Source organism: Oryctolagus cuniculus, chromosome 2 (assembly GCF_051225735.1).
Source record: "Oryctolagus cuniculus isolate XC-2025 breed Fujian yellow rabbit chromosome 2, ASM5122573v1, whole genome shotgun sequence".
Taxonomy (NCBI): domain Eukaryota; kingdom Metazoa; phylum Chordata; class Mammalia; order Lagomorpha; family Leporidae; genus Oryctolagus; species Oryctolagus cuniculus.
The window spans coordinates 58,210,723-58,234,637 of NC_142868.1; the positions used below are offsets into that span (position 1 = coordinate 58,210,723).

Consider the following 23,915-nt stretch of genomic DNA (forward strand, 5'->3'; position numbering starts at 1 on the left):
TACAAAGAGCTCAAGAAACTCAACAATAAAACATACAACCCAGTTAGGAAATGAACAAAGGACTTAAACAGGCATTTATCAAAAATGGAAATCCAAATGGCCTACAGACACATGAAAAAATGTTCAAGATCGCTAGCAATCAGGGAAATGCAAATCAAAACCACAATGAGGTTTCACCTCACCCCAGTCAGAATGGCTTTCAAATAGAAATTAACTAGCAACAAATGCTCCTGAGGGTGTCTGGGGAAAAGCATCCAAATCCACTGTTGGTGGGAATGCAAACTGGTAAAGCCACTGTGGAAGACAGTATGGTGATACCTCAGAAATCTGCATATAGACCTACCTACCATATGATCTAGCCATCCCATTCCTGGGAATTTACCTAAGGGAAATGAAATCAGCATATGAAAGAGTTATTTGTACACCCACATTTATTGTAACTCTATTCACAATAGCTGAGATATGGAATCAACCAAAATGCCCATTATGTAAAGAGTGGATAAATTATAGGATATGTACACTGTGGAATACTACACAGCAGTTAAAAATGAAATCCTGTTGTTAGCCAAAAAAAGAATGAAACTGGAGAACACCTTACTTAGTGAAATAAGCCAGTCCCAAAAGGACAAATACCATGTGTTTTATCTGATCTGTGATAACTAATAGAGCACCTAAAATATAATCTATAGAAGTGAATATAACATTTTGAGATGCAACAACTTTGAATTTGTCTCGTCTGTTAAGGAACTTTTTTTCATAGAATTTGTTGAACTCTTTACTTAGTAGTTAATTGACAGTAGATCTTAGCAAAAAATAAAAAATGGGAATAGGATAGGGAGAAGGAAGAGGGTGAGAGTGTGGGTGGGAGGGCAGGTAAAGTAGAAAGAATCACTTTATTCCTAGAGTTATATTTAAGAAATACATGAATTTTGCATTCCTTAAATAAAAGTTTTCTAGGGGAAAAATACATAATTTAGTTTGCCCATATCCCACAAAGGAGTACTTGGGTTTCAGTCCCGCCTCTACTTCTAATTCAGCTTCCTATTATTACACATCATTGCAGATAGCAATGATGGCTGAAATACTTGGTTTCCTGACACCCATATGGGAGACAGATAAATTTCAAGATCCTGGCTTTGGCCTGGCCTACCCCCAGCTGTTGTGGGAATTTGGGGATTGAACTAGAGATGGAAGATCTCTCACCATCTCTGTCTCTCTGCCTTTCAAATAAATAAAAATAAAAAGTAATTAAGTATCTTAATAGATGCCACTTGGGACGCCTGTATCCCATACCAGAGTACCTGGATGTGAGTATCCCCTTTGCTTCCTATCCAGTATCTGCTGATGTGCATACGGGGAGGTACAAGATGATGTCTCAAGTACTTGGTCTCTGCCACCTGTGCGAAAGACTCAGATAGGAGTTCTTGGCTTCCTGTTTTAGCCTGGCCCAGCACTGATTGTTGCAGGAATTTGGCATAATTAAAAACAGAATGGGGAGGGGACAGCACTGTGGCTCAGCAGGTTAAGCCACTGTCGGCAGTGCGGACATCCTATATGGAAGCCAGTTCAAGGGCCGTTCTGCTTCTGATCCAACTCCCTGCTACTGCAACTGAGAAAGCAGCGAAGATGGCCCACGTCCTCGGGCCCCTGCCACCCACTTGTGAGACCTGAAAAAAGTTTCTGCCTCCTGGCTTCAGCCTGGCTCAGCCTGGCCCAGCCCCAGCAGTTGCAGCCATCTCAGGGAGTGAACCAGTGAATGGAAGATTCTCTCTCTCTCTTTATCTCTCTCTCTCTTACTTTACTTTTCCTTAAATACATAAATCTTAAAAAAAAAAAAAAAGAGGTGTTAGACTGGTATGTACAAAGATAACTGACAGTACTAGGATCTATATATATAGTCTATCGTTTAAAATTTAAAGAAAAATGTTCCCTATTAATACAGAAAAATAAAAATATAAGATATTTCTATTATGTTTGTTTATGAGTGTTTTGTATATACTAATTTATAATCTCTAATTGGCATATTCTTCCTATTTATGGCTTGACATAATCATCTACCATTTCATTTCTTGATTATGAGGGGGAAATTAGTTGCTCCTTTTTTGATGCTGAAATAATAGAAATCTCTTTAATATTCATTATAAGCAATTCTATCTATAATTTTCATCTAGTATGAACTTTGGACCCAGAAGGCAGTGAAATGCACTAGGAACAACATGAATGATCATTAAATCTTGATGGATGAATGAATGATCACATGCCAATCATCTTTGTCTATGAATAATAGTATCACAACATTGTATCAATGAAAAAAAGTATGCAGAACGGTGAATACCCATCTCAGAAATGTAAAACTCAAACCAGATGGTTAAAGAGATAGATGTGACAAAATTAAATGTAGTTCAATCTATAGATATAATACATTCTGAAGTCAAATCAAGGATTAGATAATACTATGAATATTAAGCTTTGTGCAGTGGCAATACTGTAGCAAATGAGGTTTATCTGAGGTGTGATTATTGCTAATTAATAATACCATGAGTATGGAGTCTTAAGGCGTAAAATATCCACTTTATGTCTTCAAATAAAAAGAGATCCCCTTTACACAATGAAAAAAAGTTAATTTTTCTTAAACTAAACAGCACGGTCCATGAAATTATTTAGTTTTTCTTCTCATCCCAAGATGAAATTCACAAAGCTTTAGAAAGTGGTTTAGCTGTTGTTTTCTGTAGGGCTCAAGTTACTGAAGCTGTGATTCCTTTGATGTGATCAAATTAAAATTTGTAGGAAGCTTACAAACAAAATAAAGCAATTAAAGGGGTCAACTAAATAATTAAAATCACTGACTCAATCATATATGCTAATAATATCTTGGAATAGGATGAGTAAATGAAACGTTCAGTTAATTCCAAACTGTACTTTGAGTATTAACTGCAATTTTTTCTGAAAGAAAATGAGAAAGAACTATTCAGTTCTTCTGTCCACTCTCCGGGAAGAGGTACTAATGAGCAGTGAAATGGCTCAGAAGAGGCTAGAAAGATAAACACCACATATCTTTCAACCTATTCATCCAAAATCTTATCATTACTGTTCACATCTGTATCACCTCTGCTTATTTACCCAGTATTAATAAATCATTATTTATGTTGTTTTACATAATTTTTACCAGCTTTTACTTCTTCACAATCTTTAACTCATCCTTTCTGTTTGAATAGCAATTTGTATTATTAAAACAGCCTATTAGTTACATCCTTTTTTCCCTTTTGCCTGTCTCAGATCCAGCTTACACAGTTTCCTAAGTGACCTTAAAAAAATCAATACGACCATTTCAACCATATGTTTAAAATCAATAGCTCCATGCTGCAAGTAGAATAAAATCAAAATTTCTCAACATGATCACAAGGTCGTGTACATAAAGGCCCCACTTACGTTCTCCAGACATCTCTCCTGACATTCTTCCTTATATGCTGGCCAGTATAAAGTCACCATTGGTCACCTCTTCACTTCCAGCCCCCACAGATGCCTCTCCTCTCTCTGCAATACGCCACTTGCATTCTCTGATTCTTCGTGCCATGCTTATTAAAGGAGCTGGCACTGGTACACTCTGCCTCTGTATAAGCAAGTCTGTCCAACTCTGAACTAAAGCATTAGTTCACTAGCTATCCCCTTGGATAGCTCAGTTAAAAACCTGTTCACTAAAACTCTTTGCGAGTAAAAGAGCTAACATTTACATTTTAGCTCCATCGGCCAGATTATTTGTTATCTACCTAAACTTGGTAAAGTAAAAGATTATGTGTTGATCCCATCAAGCAACAACATCTGACTTATAACTGTCGATTTCTCTTTCTAACCCATTAGCCTCAGAATATCTGATATCACTAATCAAGTCCACAATGACTGTAATATTTTTCAGTACACAGAGGAATACCTGGCACACCAGTGATAAAATAAGTGGGCAGATAGCAACAATAAAATTCAAATTTTCTCAGCTTCGCATTAATGCCTTTAGTTTCAGTTCTCACCACTTCGTACATTTTTAGAAACATCTAAAAACTTATACCATATTTAAAACATTACTTATGCTTATAGCATTGATAGTGTTTAATCACTTATTTGATCTTAGACTTAAATTTCCCGTTTTCAACAGAAAAGATTTATCAATAAAAAATAAAGTTGTGTAATTGTAATCACAGAAGCTTCAACTTGAAAAGCATTTTATCAGTTATCTACCAGGAAGACACACCATACTGAAATAATACTAAATTGAGGTCCATGTAAGATGTGTTGAAGCAATTTTAAATTACTCTAATCTACCCTTTTAAACACCATAGGAATAGTTGCTTCAAATTCTTCTATATGTTTGGAATTAAAAATACAATGTGTGGGGCCAGCACTGTGGCATAGTAGGCTAATCCTCCACCTGCAGCACGGGTATCCTATATGAGCTCCAGTCCATGTCCCAGCTGCTCCTCTTCAGATCTAGCTCTCTGCTAAGGTCTGGGAAAGCAACAGAAGATGGCCCAAGTGCTTGGGCCCCTGCACCCACGTGGGAGACCACAAAGAAGCTTCTGGCTCCTGGCTTCAGATTGGCTCAGCTGAACTAACATATCCTATATTTATAAAAACAATCAAATAAATAATAATACCTTTCAAAAGAGAAAGCACTGGGTCCAGATGAATGAACAGGTATTTTAAACATTTCAGAAAGAAATTGTACCAATTCTTTACAACTTATTCCAGAAAATAAGAGTAGAGGGAATATTTTCTAACTCATTCTATGAGGCCAGCATTTCCTTAATACCAGAACTATACAAAGATAACTAAAGAAAGGAAAAACACAGGCCAATATCTCTTAAAAACAGTTGTAGGCGCTATGGCATAACAAGCAAAGCCTACGCCTGCAGCGCTAGCATTCCATATGGGCACCAGGTTCTAGTCTCCTGCTCCTCTTCAGATCCAGCATTCTGCTTATGGCCTGGGAAAGCAATGGAATATGGCCCAAGTGCTTGGGCTCCTGCACCTGCACAGGAGACCCAGAAGAAGCTCCTGACTCCTGGCTCCTGGCTCCTGGCTTTGGATAGGCCCAGCTACGGATGTTGCAGCCATTTGAGGAGTGAACCAATGGATGGAAGACCTTTCTCTCTGTCTCTCCCTCTCTCTCTCTGTAACTCTACCTTCAAATAAATAAATGAAATCTTTTTAAAAAAAAAATACATTGTGTTTGGAAACTCAGTGATTTGGGCTTCTTTTTTTTTTTTTTTTTTTTTAATTTGACAGATAGAGTTAAGACAGTAAGACAGTGAGAGAGAGAGAGACAGAGAGACAGGTCTTCCTTTCATTGATTTACCCCCGAAATGGCCGTTATGGCCGGCACTGCGCCAATCCGAAGCCAGCAGCCAGGTGCTTTTTCCTGGTCTCCCATGCGGGTGCAGGGTCCCAAGCACTTGGGCCATCCTCCACTAACCTCCCAGGCCACAGCAGAGAGCTGGACTAGAAGAGGAGCAACTGGAACTAGAACCCGGCACCCATATGAGATGCCGGCGCCACAGGCGGAGGATTAACCAAATGAGCCATGGCACCGGCCCTGGACTTCCTTCTAATCCAAATTTTGATTTTCCAATTTTAAGAAGTCTAATGCAATATTTCAAACTGATTTTTTTACTAACTTTTATTACTTAGCAATTTTTAAATCATTGGTGATTTAACAATTTCGCCTCTCAAACCAGTTCTTTACTGACAAAACTTTTTTTCTGCTCAACACAGGAAACTGTTAAAGAAAACACCTGTGCAACACTGTGATTCAGAACTAACAACAGACACTCTGCTTTGAATTAAGTGAAGGTTTTCAACAAAGATGGAAAACAACTATAGAGACTTGACTCTGTATAAATGGGCAGGTAGATGAATGGTAACCAAATAGTAAGCTTCCTGAATTAAATCCTGCAAGTGTCAGGGTCTAAAGTAGCCACAAGAAGCCCACTCACTGCTTCTGACCATTATTACAACCCTGTAAGTTTGATACAACTACCACAAAGGGAAGCTGCTACTCAGAAAATTCAAGTAAAGTGCCTTGATTTAAAAAAAAAGAGGATAGAATGAAATAAACGCAGAAAAATAAGTAGAAATCTTGCATTCCCTATTATGGTTGGGCATAGGAAGTAGAAGTGCACTTGAAACTATCTGGTTCTTTAAAATTACCTAAATATTATGCAACTTTATTAAGCTGACACTCATTGAAGCACTTAGATAAATAATATTTTGTTCTCTGAATAAATGGATAGTAGGCAAATGAAATAAATAAATTTTAAGACAGTTTGAGTAATTAACCTCAAAAAGAAATAACATCTGAAGAAATCATCAAAGTTACACTTTAAAATATGCATGGCTATAAAGTAATTAGATTTTTGATGTTCTAATAATGGAAATCCCCATTATGAACTGGCAATCATTAATGCCCCCATAAACATTAAAATATCCATGTAAAACTAAGATTTTGCAGTATTTTACTTAGTACTCTCAGCCATACTGTTGAATATTACTAAAATGAGCAACTTATTTCATTGTGGTGTGTTTAGAACAAAGAATATAAAACTCTTATTGTCCTTTAGTAATATCTTAAAAGTTTTAATATATATAAAATCATCACACCTACTAGAAGAGCCTAGATACCCCTACTTAGTGGCAACATACTATATTCTGCCCAATAGCCAGAAGCAATAATACAACAACACTGTTATAAATCTCAATTTCTCTTTCCCATATGAGTAGATTTAGAGTGAGACTACCAACTGCAGATTATAAGGTAAAGTATATAAAACTATATTGACTGCACTGACATTAATATGTAAGTAGTAGTAGGGATTTCTGTTTCTTCTGAAGAGGTGATTTTTTTTTTAATCAAAATGCTAAGTGTGACTCAACTGAACCTCTTTTCAAAATTCCTAATATTTCAAAATTCCTATATTTCTGAATATGTCAGTTTAATTCCCTCCCATCACATGCATACCACATAACCTTGTAAACATTGACTCCATGCCCCTCCCATCCTTGCTGTCATCTCAAAAAGTTTTAACCCAGATTCTATGACTATATGAAATTAAATATTTAAATGTTTTCTCAATATGCTAAGCAATATTTTAAGAAATAAAGCAAATTATAGTGTATTGCCATTTACTATTGTCTACATTAATATCTTTGTGCTTAATTAAAATCCATGTTAAATAAAAGAGATTATGACAGAGGTTCACATGTATTTTGGAAACTCTATCCTTTCCTCTAAGCACATATTTAGACTAGATTTCAGACTTCCCTGAACTTAGATGAAGTTTAATGGCTGAATTTAATCATTGCATTGTTCAGTGTTAGTGCATGTGTCAGTTTTGAGCTGAACAAAATATTCTTCCATTATCTTTCATATTCTCTCACCTATCATTTATTATGTAGAAAATTCTGAGGGTTTAGGGAATAATAGCATTATTAAAGAAAAAAGTTTCCTCCATGCATCCTCCCTACACCCAGATTGGATTATGATTTATCAGAGAAATAAATCTTCACTGTGCGTTGTCCTAGATACTACTATTTTTTAAAGAGTTTATCCTGAATAAATAAAAATACATCAATAAAAAAACTTAATATCTAATTCAGGTGTTCTCAAAAAACACCAATATCTGGGCTTTCATCTGTACCAATTAAAACTATATCTCTAAGGGCAGGTCAACTATCTTTCATTTTAAAAAGCACTCCAAATGATTATGATGCACAGTAAGAATTGAGAACCACTATGAAGTGCAGAGCTATATTTATATTCAATTACAGTTAGAAGGAGTGTCTAAATAATAAAGGCAATCTCTTAACCCAGTGTCTTATCTATTGCACTGTGGCCTATATAAAGTCTAAAATAGTCCTTTTAAATAAAAAATTACACATATTGAAATGTGGAACTCTTGCAGAAAAAATTCCAATAAAGTTATGTAATTATTCCTAATAAATTTGTCTTTCAGTTCCAGGTAAAGATTGGCCTCCTGTTGATTAAAATAAATATTTGATCAGAATCAAGCATTTGAAAAAATTTTTTTTACTGAGAAACAACTGCCACAATAATGTAAAAACTAACCATGGCTGCATGGTATATAAATTCCAATATACTATAATCTATCTCTATTCCATTTCAATTCTAGGAACTAATGGTTTGTTTTCTAAGCAGGCATCAATCTACACTGTTGAATATTTAATCAAAACACTGGCTAAAAGGTTATTTAAACACAAGTTTTCCAGATGTTGTGGGATAAGCAAAACTTACACCATCAACACAGTCAGTTATTCTGTTCTTAAGTACAGCAGTCTGATTCTAAATCGCGATCAAAAGCAAATATCAATCTTATTAAACCTGTATTTGTGGAGCTTCTGAGTTTTCAGTCAGCCTCACAGATCTGAAGCCACAGTAGAAGTTCATATGCAGAGATAAGGAAAAGAAAACGAATTTTACCTAGTTTATGCTCCGAAACATAAGTTATATTGTCAACAATGAGGGCAAGTCCTATTCTCAACTACATAAAAATTATTTCATTTGCGCTATGCTATTCAAAAGTAAATAAGTGTAACAACTAGTAACCTTAGTAATAATGTTAATAGAGCCATCTACTTCTTGCTCTGCAAGTTTTACTGGTGCTCCTATGTACTTGAGTATGTTGATTAGTAACTGACTTACCATTTTGCCCAACTAAAATCAGTTCATTTCACCCAGTAATAAAATGTAACACTTAATTTTGAATATTTACTAAGGCCTAGGTGTGACATGAGATAATGCACAGATCTTTAATCCATACAACAAACATTTAATATCTTGATTTTAAAGTTAAAAAAAAGTCAAATCCTCATGACAATGTTATTCAAATCGTTTAAAGTAATTAATGTAAATACAATGGCAATAGAATTCAGACACCAGAACTGATATCAGATTACAGTTTGTCTGGCTTCTCTTTGGCATCCCAAATGTAAAAAATGTTTAAAAAACCTCTTACTCATTCTTTCCCTGAACATTTCCCTGTTCTACTCTTTAACAACAAATGTGATCAGATTTTTCTAAGTTCACATTTTTTTAAGTACATGACTATACATGCATACAGGACAAGCACTGAGTAACAAGGATCTGAATGACCCAAAGCTCCAAAAGAAACAATCCATCCTACTATGTGGGCCTAATTGCAAGCTTCTCCAAGCAAGATTTCCCTTGATGGGCATTTCTGCCTACAAGCTTGTTCCTACCTTATTTTATTTTATTTGAGAGGTAGAATTAGAGACAGTGAGAGAGAGAGAGAGAGGGGAAGAGAAAAGTCTCCCTTCCATTGGTTTACTCTCCAAATGGCCACACGGCCAGAACTGTACCAATCTGAAGCCAGGAGCCAGGCGCTTCTTCCCAGTCTCCCATGTGGGAGCAGGGGTCTCCTACCTTGGTTTTTTTGTTTGTTTGTTTGTTTTTGTTTGTTTTTTTGACAGGCAGAGTGGACAGTGAGAGAGAGAGACAGAGAGAAAGGTCTTCCTTTTGCTGTTGGTTCACCCTCCAATGGCCGCCCCGGCCAGCGCGCTGCAGCCGGCACACCGCGCTGATCCAATGGCAGGAGCCAGGTGCTTCTCCTGGTCTCCCATGGGGTGCAGGGCCCAAGCACTTGGGCCATCCTCCACTGCACTCCCTGGCCACAGCAGAGAGCTGGCCTGGAAGAGGGGCAACCGGGACAGAATCTGGTTCCCCAACTGGGACTAGAACCCGGTGTGCTGGCGCCGCAAGGTGGAGGATTAGCCTAGTGAGCCGCGGCGCCAGCCCTACCTTGTTTTTAAAGGTATCCTTCACCCCTCAATCAGTGAGTGAGATTTGAGACATATTTGTCCTGCTTCCTTACTCCTGAGGAAAAAAAAAAAAAAAAAAAAAAGGCCTTTCTTTCCTCAAACTACTGGCCTTAGCAAGTGTGACTGGGTGGCAGGCAGGAACCACATATGAAAACCGTGTCTATTTGGCTTGCCTTCTGCGAAAGGTCTCTTTATTATCTTCATTACATGTTAGATCAATCTCTGTAACCAGAAATATTCCAGTAACGTTCTTCTGAAATAAATTCAATTTCTCAAAGTGATCTTTAAATTCCTTTAGCAATAAATAATAATTATTACATTGCCAAATTCTACAGGGAAAATTGAAGACAGATTTTTGAAAATATGGTTTTTTTTCAGATTTGAAAAAAGACATCTGATATATTTATTTTGGCAATAAAGATTGTGATGTGACCTCTGAGAAGATTTATGTCCACATCACCTCTCAAGGGAGAGTGATCTAAAGTCTCCTGCCAGCTCCTCAGGCACAGCATTTTATTTTTGTTGGTTAGCATACTGGGTCATTTAAAATGTACTCAATTTTTAATACAAACTAAAAAGGGATGTATAATTTACTAGTTAATGAACAAATAAATTGAAGGATTTTAATTAGAAGTAGAATACAGACATTCTCACTTTTATTATGTCTAACACATATTTTCTCCATTATATAAACCGGAAGACAATGGAGGAAAAAAGATTAAGAAGACAGGTCTACACAAAGGGCTTGGAGCAGGAATGGAAAAACTCTTTTTTAGAGGCCTTTATTTTTAATCTATTAAAAACTGGACACAATAACTTTATCTTGTCATTGGTATTTTTGAAAATAAGGCATAAAATCAATATAACCAAGAAAAATGACCTACCACTCAAAGTCAACCCAGGTTGATATTTAATCATATCTCACTCAGGTTCTATTTGTTTTTTATTGGGGTATAATTTATTGAATAGTGAAATGCATCCCTTTTGGATTATAGCCACATTTGGAAAATTTATGCAGTCACATAACTATCACCTCAACCAAAATGCTGAACATTTTCCAAAAAAAATCTTATCCCTTTGTATTCAATTATTCATCCCACTTCCAGCTTCTGTTAGTCACTGAAGGGTGTTTTAATCTTTATAAGCTAGTCTTCTCTGGGATTTCATATAAATGGATAGCCTTTAGACTCTGACTTTTCTCACTCAGCATGCATTTGATATTCCTCCACAGTGTGTTGTCAGTATTTTATTCTTTTTTCCTGCCAAGCAGAATTCCATTGTACTTCTGCACTATTCGTCTATTTACGAAATTTTCATAAACATTCAATCTGCAGAGTTTTGAGTAAACATGATTTTATTTATCTTAGGTAAATACATAATGGCAGGGCTGCTTGGTCATTTAAGTGTATGTTTAACTTTGTACCGTTCTGTACTCCTACCAGCAATCTACTAGATTTACTCTTGCTTGTGGTCAACACACGGATTTATCAGACTTTTTGGTTGGTTTGCTTGTTTTTTTTGTTTTGCTTTGTTTTCTTTCTTTTATTGTTTTATTTGTTTTTACATTATTCTAATAGATGTATAGGGGTATCTTCTTATCAATTTCATTTTCACTTCTCTATTAATAACATTCGGTATCTTTTTATTTGTATGCTACCTGTGTACCTTCCTTGATGAAGTGTCTGTGTAACACTTTTCAGTGACTAGCCTCTTATTTATCTTATCATGTGTATATGTTTCATCACATATACATTAAAAATATTTTGTCCCATTTCATGGCTTGTCTTTTCATTTATGTCTATTACATTTACATGATGTAGCATGTATTTCATATAACAAAATTTTCAGTTTTTATTATATTCAAATTTTTATTTTACAATAGAATTTTGGTACATTTCCTAGGAAATATTTACTTCACTCAAGATTTAAAAAAACATATTTGCTATACTTTTCTTCAAGTTTTACAATTTATTTTTTCTTTTAGGCTGGATATATATTTAAAGTTCATTTTTCCACATCATAAAAGTTAGGTCAATGTTCATTTTTTTGCACATGGATGTCCAGTTCTTCTAGCATGACTTGTTTTAAAGCTTTCCTTTCATCCATTGATTATTTATCAACAAGTTTACATTTTCATATGGGTTTATATCTATTCTATCAATGTATGTGAGTATGTCTGTCTTCAAAGTTTTTATTTTATTTATTGCAGAGGCAGAGAGAACTCTCATCCACCAGCTTACTTACTAAATGTCCACAACAGACAGTGCTGAGCCAAATCAAAGCCAGGAGTTGGGAATTCCCATGTGGGTAGCAGGAACCCACATACTTGAGCCGTGACCTGCTGCCTCACAGGATGCGCATTAGCAGAAAGCTGCATTGGAAATGGAGTTGAGAGTTGAACCCACACACTCTGATGTGAGATGTGGGTTTTCCAAGCAGTGTCTTAACTGCTAGGCCAAATGTGCAAATACCCACCCATCTCTATATCACACTGTTTGATTACAATGACTTTATGGTTTGAAATCAATTAGCGTGATTTATCCAAATTTGTTCTTTTTTTCAAAATTAATTTAGCTACTCACTTCCTTTGCTTTTCCACACAAATTTTAAAACAAACCTGTAGATTTGCATTAAATCCATGAATAGACAGACATATAGAGATAAGAAACAATTAATATAATATTGAGTCTTATAATCAATGAGCATGATACACTTCTCCATTTAGGTCTTTGTTTACTTTTTGAGGTGTTTTGTTCTTTTCAACAGAAAGAGCCTGAAAACATTCAATTAGGTTTTATCTATTTTATGTTTTTTGATGTTTTCAGTTGTACTATTATTTTTAAAATATTTTATGAGAATCATAAAACATAACAATTTTTTGTTAAATGTCTTTCATTACAAGTTACATCCCTCATATTCAAGGTTAATGATAAATACAGTACAAGATATTTGTGATGTAGGAAGAAAGATGATTAAGAGAATAAGCAAAAAGGGAAAGCTAGGAGAGCAGAGAAGCTGTAGTCATATTTTAAAGGACTTTCAAACCTTCATCCAGCTGTGATTGTTTGGTGACATTTCAGACAGAATATATGGGATGGTGGATTGACTTAGCAAACGTTTAAAACAATGTCTTAGATTTCATCGTGATGACACAGTTACACTATATTTTTTGTACAGCTTCCGAGCTTTTCATATACCATGAAGGGATTTTTATTTAGAGAGACACGTGTAAACAGTAAAAGTACTATCACCATCTTTGTTATCAGAGAACAATTAAAGTATCAATGAGGAATTGTAATGGGCACTGTGAAGTCTACCTGGTGTCCCAGAGTAAGAGAATGAGATCTCTGAAATGTTCTATGGAATAAGCTCATTCTTTGGAAACCTTTGGCTGTGCTGCAGCAGCAATCCAAATGGAACCAGCCTGAAGAAATCCCCAGGGCACAGAAGAATATCCAGGGGTGGGCAGGAAGGAAGTCAATGGATACCAGAAAAACCAAGGAGAGACAGAGAAGAGAAAATCAAAGTTGAGGCAGGAGAAGAACAAAAGACAAGAGGAGAGAAAGTGAAAGTACACGGTAAAATAAAGTTTAACAAAGTGAGCAAAAATGAGAGTTAGGATATTTAAAAACAAAAACACCAGATACGAACTGAGAGAATTTGCAGAGTTCAAGAAAGAAAATGAGATAGAACCTTAGTTGTTAGCACAACAGGTTAAGCCACTGCCTGAGATACCATCATCTATCACAAAATACCAGCTGGAGTCCCATCTCCTCTGCTTCCAGCCCAGCTCTCTGATAATGCTCTTGGGAAGGCAGTGAAAAAAGGCCCAAGTGCTTGGGCCCCTGCCACCCAAACAGGAGACCTGGATGGAGTTCCAGACTCCTTGCCTCAGCCTGAGCCAGTCCTAGCCATTGCAGCAACTGGGTGAGTGAACCAGGGGCTGGTAGTCCTTTCCATGTCTCCCTCTCTCTTTCTCTGTAACTCTGTTTTTCAAATAAACAAATAAATATTTTTTAAAAGAAAGAAAATGAGTTAAAGGAGTGAGAAGGTTGAGAAAAAGGCTAAGAAAAAGGAGGGAAAAAGAAAGACATAGGAGATAAGAGAGCATAAATGGCATGCTTTTTTAAATATCAATTTCTGATTTTCATTATAAGTAGATTGAAACAATTTTATACATATATATGGAAATATAACTATATAAACAAGTAAATTTATATACACATACAGACACAGACACACACACACACACACACACAAATACTCTCTAGGATCTCAAGCACATCTCTAGTGATGTCCAGTCCTTGGAGAAAAACACTCAGCCTTTCATCATTAAGTATGATGTGCACTGTAGGATTCCTGTAATTGTCAGGTTAAGGCAGTTCACTTCTATTCCTGGTCTAAGAAAATTTTATCATGAATATGTATTGAATTTTTTCAAATGATTTGTCTACATCCATTGAGATGGTCATAAAATTTTTCTTCTTTAATCTGTTCCTTTAGTGATTTATACTGATTAACTTTACATATTAAACAAGCCTTGCTTTCCTACAATAATGGTCATGTGGCTTATATATTACCTATTGGACTCAATTTGCTAAAATTTCCTTGAGAATGTTCGCATCTCTGCTTATGTGTATTAGTCCATGGTATGACTTTCTTCTTGAGGGTTTTGTCTGGTAAAACTGGCAATGATTCTTCCTATTTTTTCCCTGGAAGGTTTTGTGAAATAATTTATACTTTCCTTAAATGATGACTCAGATCAACCAGTGAAGCCAGTTTTGCCTCTGGTTTTCTTTGCTGTGAGCTTTACAACAATTCATTATCTTATTTAATACATAGACGATCATTCAGGTAATCTGTTTCTCTTTATCTCTAATTTGATTTTCTTTTCTGACTATCAGAGATAGGAGTATTTCATGATATATTTATGGGAAACTTATGTTTTCTTTCCCTGAAATTTCTCCTCTTTAGTTTCCTCACTTCTTGTTATGCCTTTTATCTACGTTTGTCTATTTCTTAATGACTTATAAGAATTATTTGGGGTGGCACTGTGGCATAGCAGGTAAGGCCACCATCTGCAGTGTCTACATTCCATATGGACATCAGTTCGAGTCCTGGCTGCTCCACTTCTGATCTACCTCTCTGTTGTGGCCTGGGAAAGTAGTGGAAGATGGTCCAAGTCCTTGGGCCACTGCAGACGCATGGGAGACCCAGAGGAAGATCCTGGCCCTGGCTTCAGATCAGCACAGCTCTGGCCATTGCGGCCATCTGAGGAGTGAACGAGTAGATGGAAAATCTCTCTCTCTCTCTCTCTTCCCTCTGTGCCTCTCTGTAATTCTGCTTTTCAAATAAACAAATAAATAAATAAATCTAAAAAAAGTGATTTCTATATTCTCAGCACTTACACTTTTATGGTATGACTTTTTTAATGTTTTTATTACAGCATAAAGAGGCTTAAAATTTTGGTACTGTCAAATTTGTTATTTTTTTCTTTTATTGTACTACTTTTCCTCTATATTTTAAAAATCCTCCCCACCACAAGGTCAAGAAGATACTCTTCTACATTTTGCTTTATAATTTCAAAATTATTTCACAACTAGAGCCTTATCATGCTCCTCATATTAGATCCACCTACAATTTATGTTACTGTAAGAAATGACCTAGGGATAGCTGTAATTCCAAAAAAATAATCTGTTCATTCTCTCTATGCAAATCTGTGATCTGGACATGATTTTTTTAATAGTCCCATTGATGAATTCCTACCCAGTCACATACCAAGGACACTTAGAAATCTTAATTTGACTTTAGTAACTTTACTAGGTTCTGTTTACACAATTTTAGTGCTTATACCATGGTTATAATTACTGTAGTTTGAAAGTAAATCTAGGGGTCAGCATTATGGTACAGCAGGTTAAGCCTCTACCTGAAATGCCAGTATCCCATATAGGCACCTGTTCTAGCCCCAGCTGCTCTGCTTCCACTCGAGCTCTCTTTTAATGGCCTGGAAAAAGCAGCAGAGGATGGCCCAAGTGTTTGGGCCCCCTGCCACCCACATGTGAGACCCAGATGAAATTCCTGGTTACTAGCTTCAGCCTTGCTTAGTCCTCACCATTGCAGCCATTTGGGGAGTAAACCAGCAGATCGAAGATATCTCTCTCTCTCTCTCTCTCTCACTCGCTCGCTCCCTCTTTCTCTCTCTGTCTTTCGCTCTCTCCCTTTCCCTTTGTAACTCTTTCAAATAAATAAATAAATCTTTTTAAAAAAGAAATTAATACATTAAAGAATATAAGGTCTGTCTCCCGACCTCTCTCACCTCACCCCTCCAGTGTCGCAGCACTAACTAATCTTTTCCTTTTCTCTTGCAAGATCAAGGGAGAAAGTGAGAAGACCACTTTTCACATTGCAGTCAAAGTCTCCACAATAAAACACAAATAAAAGATTCTAAAATGTGTATGATGGAACACCAGATTACTTTCAGAGGATCTCCAATCAGATTCAGAGTCGACTTCTCATCAGAAACCCTACAGGCTAGGAGAGAATGGCAAGATAATTTGAAAGTCCTAAGAGAAAAAAACTGTCAGCCCAGAGTACTATACCCTGTAAAGCTCTCATTTATGAATGAAGATGAACTAAATACTTTCCATAAGAAAAAGAATTTGAAAGAATTTGTCACCACTCATCCAATCTTAAAAAAGATACTTAAAGATATGCTAAACACAGAAACACAGACAACAGAGTCATCACTATGAAAGAAGGTAAAGGCAGAAAATTTCCCAGTAAAACTACGAAGAAAATCCAAAGTAAAAATAGGAATATTTATGGAAAAATGGCAGGGCAAAGTTACTCATCAATAGTCACCTTGAATGTAAATGGCCTCAACCCATCAGTTAAAAGACACTTCCTGGCTGAATGGATTAAAAAGCAAAACCTTTCTATAGCCTGCACGTGTCACCAACAAAGATACTTATAGACTGAAAGTGAAAGGGTAAAAAAATGTACTCCGTGCTAACAGAAACCAAAAAAAGAGTTGGTGTAGCCATCCTAATATCAAACAAAACAGACTTTAACACAAAAACTATTAGACAAAGGTGGGCACTATGTAATGATTAAGATATCAATTCAACAGGAAGATGTGACTGTTATAAATATAAATGCACGTAATTAGAGGGCATCTAGCTATTTACAAGAAATGCTAATGCTTTTTTTCTTGACAGGCAGAGTTAGACAGTGAGAGAGAGAGACAGAGAGAAAGGTCTTCCTTCCGTTGGTTTACCCCCCAAATAGCCCCTATGTCTGGCGCTGCGCCAATCTGAAGCCAGGAGCCAGGTGCTTCCTCCTGGTCTCTCATGCGGGTGCAGGGCCCAAGCACTTGGGCCATCCTCCACTGCACTCCTGGACCACAGCAGAGAGCTGGACTGGAAGAGGAGCAACCAGGACAGAATCCGGCGCCCCAACCGGGACTAGAACCCGGTGTGCTGGCGCTGCAGGCAGAGGATTAGCCTAGTGAGCTGCAGCGTCAGCCAAGAAATGCTAATGCTTCTAAAGTGAGACATATACTCCAGTATAAGAGTAATCGGGGACTTCAATACCCCACTTTCAGCAATGGAAATATCAAACAGACAGAAAATCAGCAAGGAGATAGCAGTTAATCAACACTATAAGACCAAACGGACCTAGCAGATATTTACAGAACTCTCCATCATGCATAAGCAGAATATACATTCTTCTCACAAGTACATGGAACTTTCTCTAGGATTAACCACATGCTAGGCCATAAAGCAATTCTCAGAAAATACAAAAAAATTGCAATCATGCTATGCAACATCTCAGACCACAATGTGGTAATCAGCAATTCAGGAATTCCTAACATATGCAAACACATGAAGACTGAACAACATGCTCCTGAATGAACAGTGAGTCATTGAAGAAATCCAGAGAAGGCCAGCTCCGCAGCTCAATAGGCTAATCCTCCACCTGCGGTGCAGGCACACCAGGTTCTAATCCCGGTCGGGGAGCCAGATTCTGTCTCGGTTGCCCCTCTTCCAGGCCAGCTCTCTGCTGTTGTCCAGGAGTGCAGTGGAGGATGGCCCAAATACTGGGGCCCTGCACCCGCATGGGAGATCAGGAGAAGCACCTGGCTCCTGGCTTCGGATCAGCGCAGTGCACTGGCTGCAGCGCGCTGGCCGCAGCGGCCATTTGGGGGGTGAACCAACGGTAAAGGAAGACCTTTCTCTCTGTCTCTCTCTCTCACTGTCCACTCTGCCTGTCAAAAAAAAAAAAAAAAAAAAGAAATCCAAAGAGAAATAAAAAATTTTTCTTGGAAACAAATAAAGACAACAATACAATATATCAAAACTTAAGGGATACAACAAAAGCAGTGTTAAGAGGAAAGATTTTAGCAACTGGTGCCTAATCTAGAAACTCGAAAGGCACCTAATAAGTGCATCTCAATGACCTAGAAAAACAACAGGAACCAAACCCAAAACAAGTATGAGAAAGAAATAATTAAAATTAGGAAAGAAATAAGCAAAATCAAAACAAAAAAAAATAATATGGAAGATCAACAAAACAAAAAGCTGGATTTTGAAAAAATAAATCAAATTGACACACCACTGGCCCAACTAACCAAAAAAAGGAAGAAGACCCAATTTAATAAAATTAGAGTTGAAAATGCGAATGTAACAACAAGTACCGGCCAGCGCCACGGCTCACTAGGCTAATCCTCCACCTTGCGGCGCCGGCACACCGGGTTCTAGTCCCGGTCGGGGCACCGGATTCTGTCCCGGTTGCCCCTCTTTCAGGCCAGCTCTCTGCTGTGGCCCTGGAGTGCAGTGGAGGATGGCCCAAGTGCTTGGGCCCTGCACCTGCATGGGAGACCAGGAGAAGCACCTGGCTCCTGTTTTCGGATCAGCGCAGTGCGCCAGCCACAGCGGCCATTGGTGGTGAACCAACAGAAAAGGAAGACCTTTCTCTCTGTCTCTCTCTCTCACTGTCCACTCTGCCTGTTAAAAAAAAAAAAAAAAAAAAAAAAAAAAAAAAAAACAACTTTGTGACACAATAAGGTCTAAGAAATATAACCATGACTGTTTACTGAGCTTCTTAGGTTAAACATACTTGGATATGTTTCCATATTGATAGTTGATAATAAAGAGGACATCAGCCTAGTGAGCAACAGCACTGGGTTCTAGTCCCTGTCGGGGTGCCGGATTCTGTTCCGGTTGCCCCTCTTCCAGGCCAGCTCTCTGCTGTGGCCTGGGAGTGCAGTGGAGGATGGCCCAAGTGCTTGGGCCCTGCACCCCATGGGAGACCAGGAGAAGCACCTGGCTCCTGCCATCGGATCAGCGCGGTGTGCCGGCTGCAGCACGCCGGCCGCGACGGCCATTGTAGGGTGAACCAACAGCACCCTTTCATGATGAAAATTCTAAGCAAATTGGATATAAAAGGAACACTCCTCAACACAATCAAGGCAATTTATGAAAAACCCACAGCCAGTGTCCTATTGAATGGAGAAAAGTTGGAAGCATTACCACGGAGATCCAGAACCAGACAAGGATGCCCACTCTCACCACTACTATTCAATATAGTCCTGGAAGTTTTAGTGAGAGTCATTAGGCAAGAAAAATAAATCAAAAGGATTCAAATGGAGAAGGATGTAGTCACACTATCCCTACTTACAGATGACATGATTCTATCCAAAAGACTCCACTAAGAGGATATTGAACTCAGAGAAAAGTTTGGTAAAGAGGCAGGATATAAAATCAAAACATAAAAATAAATAGCTTTTGTATACACAGACAATGCCACAGCTGAGAAAAGAACTTCTAAGATCAATCCCATTCAGAATAGCTACCAAAAAAATCAAATGTCTTGGAATATAACTAAGAAAGTCAAAGATCTCTACGATGATAATTACAAAGCAATAAAGAAAGAAATAGAAGAAAATACAAAAAATATAAAAAACTTCCATGTTCATGGGTTAGAAGAATCACTATCATCAAAATGTCTACACTAACAAAATCAATTTACAGATTCAATGAGACAACAATCAAAATACCAAGTACATTCTTCTTTGATATAGAAAAAATGAAGCTGAAATCCATATGGAAACAAAGGGGACCCTGCATAGCTAAAGCAATCTTAGATAACAAAAACGAAGCTGGACGCTTCACAGAAGGAGTAATTTCAAGACATACTACAAGGCAGTTATAACAAAACAGCCTGGTACTGGTACAAAAACAGATGGATAAACAAAAGGAACAGAATAGAAATGCCATAAATCAATCCAAGAATCTACAACCAACTTATCTTTGACAAAGGAGCTAAAATCAATCCCTGGAGCAAGGATAGTTTCTTCAACAAATGGTACTGGGGAAACTGGATTGCCACAGGCAGAAGCATGAAGCAAGACCCCAACCCCACACCCTCCACTAAAATCTACTCAAAAGGGACTAAGGAGCTAAATCTAAGACCCAATACCATCAAATTATTATTAGAGAACATTGAGGAAGCCCTACAAGACATTGCCTTGGGCAAAGAATTCTTGGAAAAGACCCCAGAGTCACAGGCGAAAATTGACAAATGGGATTACATCAAATTGAGACGCTTCTGTGTTACCAAAGTAACACTCAGTGAAGTGAAGAGTCAACTGACAGAATGGGAGAAATAATTTTCAAACCATGCAATTTATAAAGGAATAATAACCAGAATATATAAAAAGATCAAGAAACTCAACAACAACAAAACAAACAACCACTTAAAAGATGGGCCAAGGACTTAAACAGATATTTTTCAGAAGAGGAAATCCAAATGGCCAACAGATACATGAAAAAATGTTCAGGATCACTAGCCATCAGGGAAATGCAAATCAAAACCACAATGAGGTTTCTCCTCACCCTAGTCAGAATGGCTTTCATACAGAAATCAACAAAGAACAAATGCTGGCAAGGATGTGGGGAAAAAGGTACCCTAATCCACTGTTTGTGGGAATGTAAACTGGTAAATCCACACAGAGGACAGTATAGAGATACCTCAGAAGTCTGAATATAGACCTACCATATGACCCAGCTATCCCACTTTTGGGAATTTACCCAAGGGAAAAGAAATCAGTAAATAAAAGACCTATCAGTACCCTCATGTATATTGCAGTTCAATTCACTATATATATATATATATATATATATTTTTTTTTTTTTTTGACAGGCAGAGTGGACAGTGAGAGAGACAGAGAGAAAAGTCTTCCTTTGCTGTTGGTTCACCCTCCAATGGCCATCGTTGCTGGCGCGCTGCTGCCCACACACCACGCTGATCCGATGGCAGGAGCCAGGTACTTCTGGTCTCCCATGGGGTGCAGGGCCCAAGCACTCGGGCCATTCTCCACTGCACTCCAGGGCCACAGCAGAGAGCTGGCCTGAAAGAGGGGCAACCGGGACAGAATCCGGCGCTCCAACCGGGACTAGAACCTGGTGTGCCGGCGCCGCAAGGTGGAGGATTAGCCTAGTGAGCCGCGGCGCCAGCCTCGTTCAATTCACAATAGCAAAGACATTATCCCAAATGCCCATCAAATGAAGACTGGATAAATTAATTATGGAATATGTACAGCATGGAAAACTACACAGCAGTAAAAACAAACAAACAAAAAAACGAAATCCAGTCTTTTGCAACAAAATGGATGAATCTGGAAAACATCATACTTAGTGAAATAAGCCAGTCCCAAAAGGACAAATACCATATGTTCTCCCTCACCTAGAAGAGCACATAAAAGGCAACCTGTAGAAGTGAAATTGACAATTGACACTTTGTGAAGCAATGACTTTGACAATTGACACTTCGTGAAGCAATGACTTTGAACAGCCCTTGTCTTGACTGTTGAGAACAATTTTTCTGGTTTTTTTTGTTGTTTTTTTCTCTTTATTCTTTTTTCTTTTATTTATTTTATTTTACTAATTATTTTATTTTATTTTTTATTTTTATTTTTTTCTTTCATACTACTTGTTGAACTCTACTTAATATAGACTTAATCATATGTGTATAAAGTTAACTGAAAATAGATCTTAGTAAAAAAAATAAGAGTGAGAATAAGAGAGTGAAGTGGAAGGGTGGTGGGAGTGTGCGTATGAGGTAGAGAACAGTGGGAGGAATCACGTTCCTAAAATTTTAATTGTTAAAGATAGGAAGTTTCTAACTGTAAATCAGAACAGAACTGTATTAATTCCTATGGATTTACTTCTAAGGATACAGTTTGCCATGGGACCCCATGTGGGTGTTCCTGTGCCTGGCTGGGAGACTGCCTGCCTAGCCCATGCAGGAAGTTAAGGGGGCATGGCACACCATGCCTCTGGGGAAAGATACTAGTTGAGGACTCAGCACACTGAGACCTACACACAACCTGACTGCTGGCGGGCAGCAGTGGCCCCATGCACATGTCCCCCACCCCCACCTCCTATTGAAGGGCCTTATAACTATCATCTAGGTAAACAGCTCCCGGGTGTGCCCCAGACCCATAAGACCACCTGGAAGGCTAAGTAGGCTATGTGACCTTCAAGCTGATTGGAAAAGCATAGAGGTGGCAGTATTGGCTTTATCCTACAGAATTAGTGCTGCTACTCTGAACTAGCTACTCCCCTTTGCCTGCCCCATAAAAGTTTGTGCCTGATTGTTAATAAATGGACATGTTAACCGAAATTGTCTCTGGTGCTTCTTGTCAAAGAACGCAGTCACCCCACCATCCTAATAATTTGTGGGCCTCACAGGACGAGCCCACAACCCCAAATCCCCTTAAGCTGGGTAGTAAAAATAGCATTTTAAGTGTTATAGTAATCATATGGATACAATTAAGTGTTAAAGTGATCATATAAATAGGACTAAGTGTTTGGTAATAATAGTAGATAGAATGAAAAAGGAGTGAATGCTACAACATGGGAAGCATTTCATACAGCAGACTCAGAATGAAAATTGCATTAAGTAGCACTCTGACCTCAGAATCATCCCTTAAGGCATTCTGGTTTGGCTGAAAAGCCCATGACAGCATTTCAAGCATGGAAAGCAAAGACATTGTGGCAAAAAGTGTCCTACATGATGGACCTCTGTGGGTAAGACCCAAGTGGAAAGAAGTATCTATTAAATAAGGATGTACTTTTCTCTGAAGGGAGGAGAGAACTTCCACTTTGCTTATGGCCTTGTCCAAATACTGAAGGAGTTTGTGGATTCAAAGGCTTCCTTAGCCTAGGCAGCTCATGTCAAGACCCTCGGGTGATTATTGACATCATACATAAGAGTGTTAATTATTAAATTAACTGCAGGAGTCACTGCACTAACTACCCATGCAGGACCTCTGTCCTCAAAGAGTTATATTATGAGAGTTATTAGCAAAACTTATTCTCAAAGAATTACTTCATTTTAGTGTATTAAGTGGGGGATATTTTTCTCTCTCATAAGTTATAGTTATGTCTAAGTGCTCCCAAAAGATGTATCATTCTCGGGTTCTTCTTTAAAGATTTAAGTTTCTCAAAAAGAAAAAGAGAATGCTAAAAAAAAGTGAAATGAACTTCAAGATGCAATGACTTGAATAGCCTTCGTGTAGACTGTTGAGGAACAGTATTGTTCTGTTTTGTTTTTTCTTTTTCTTTTTCATACAAAGTGTTGAACTCTTTACCTCGAATAGAGTTAATCTATGTATAAAGTTAATCAAAAATAGATCTTAATTAAAAATATGACTATGGGGCCGGCACCTTGGCTCACTTGGTTGATCCTCCACCTGTGGCACCAGCATCCCATCTGGGCTCCGGGTTCTAGTTGCTCCTCTTCCAGTCCAGCTCTCTGCTGTAGTCCGGGAAGGCAGTGGAGGATGGCCCAAGTGCTTGGGCCCCTGCACCCGCATGGGAGACCAGGAAGAAACACCTGGCTCCTGGCTTCAGATCAGCACAGTGCCGGCCGTTGTGGCCATTTGGGGGTGAACCAACAGAAGGAAGACCTTTCTGTCTCTCTGTCTCTCTCTCACTGTCTATAACTCTACATGTCAAATAAAAAAAATAAGATTAGGAATAGGAGAGGAAGGAGGAAGAGGGGTGGGA

At 37.9% G+C, this 23,915-nt stretch overlaps 1 protein-coding gene and 1 pseudogene across 2 annotated transcripts in view; one reads left to right on the forward strand and one right to left on the reverse strand.

Annotated features, from left to right (window-relative positions):
• Positions 1-23,915, reverse strand: part of GPM6A (glycoprotein M6A) — a 345,190-nt gene that overhangs the window by 304,521 nt on the left and 16,754 nt on the right. Inside the window, exon 1 of one of the 2 annotated variants that reach the window (XM_070068303.2) lies at positions 3,430-3,469. The exons of the other annotated variant lie outside the window; for it this stretch is intronic. Coding sequence (XP_069924404.1) covers positions 3,430-3,454 — 25 coding nt within the window. The 5' untranslated portion in view covers positions 3,455-3,469. Of the gene's footprint in view, positions 1-3,429; positions 3,470-23,915 lie in introns of those variants that run through there. 2 annotated transcript variants of the gene reach the window in all.
• Positions 2,466-2,593, forward strand: LOC138848849 (U4 spliceosomal RNA; annotated as a pseudogene).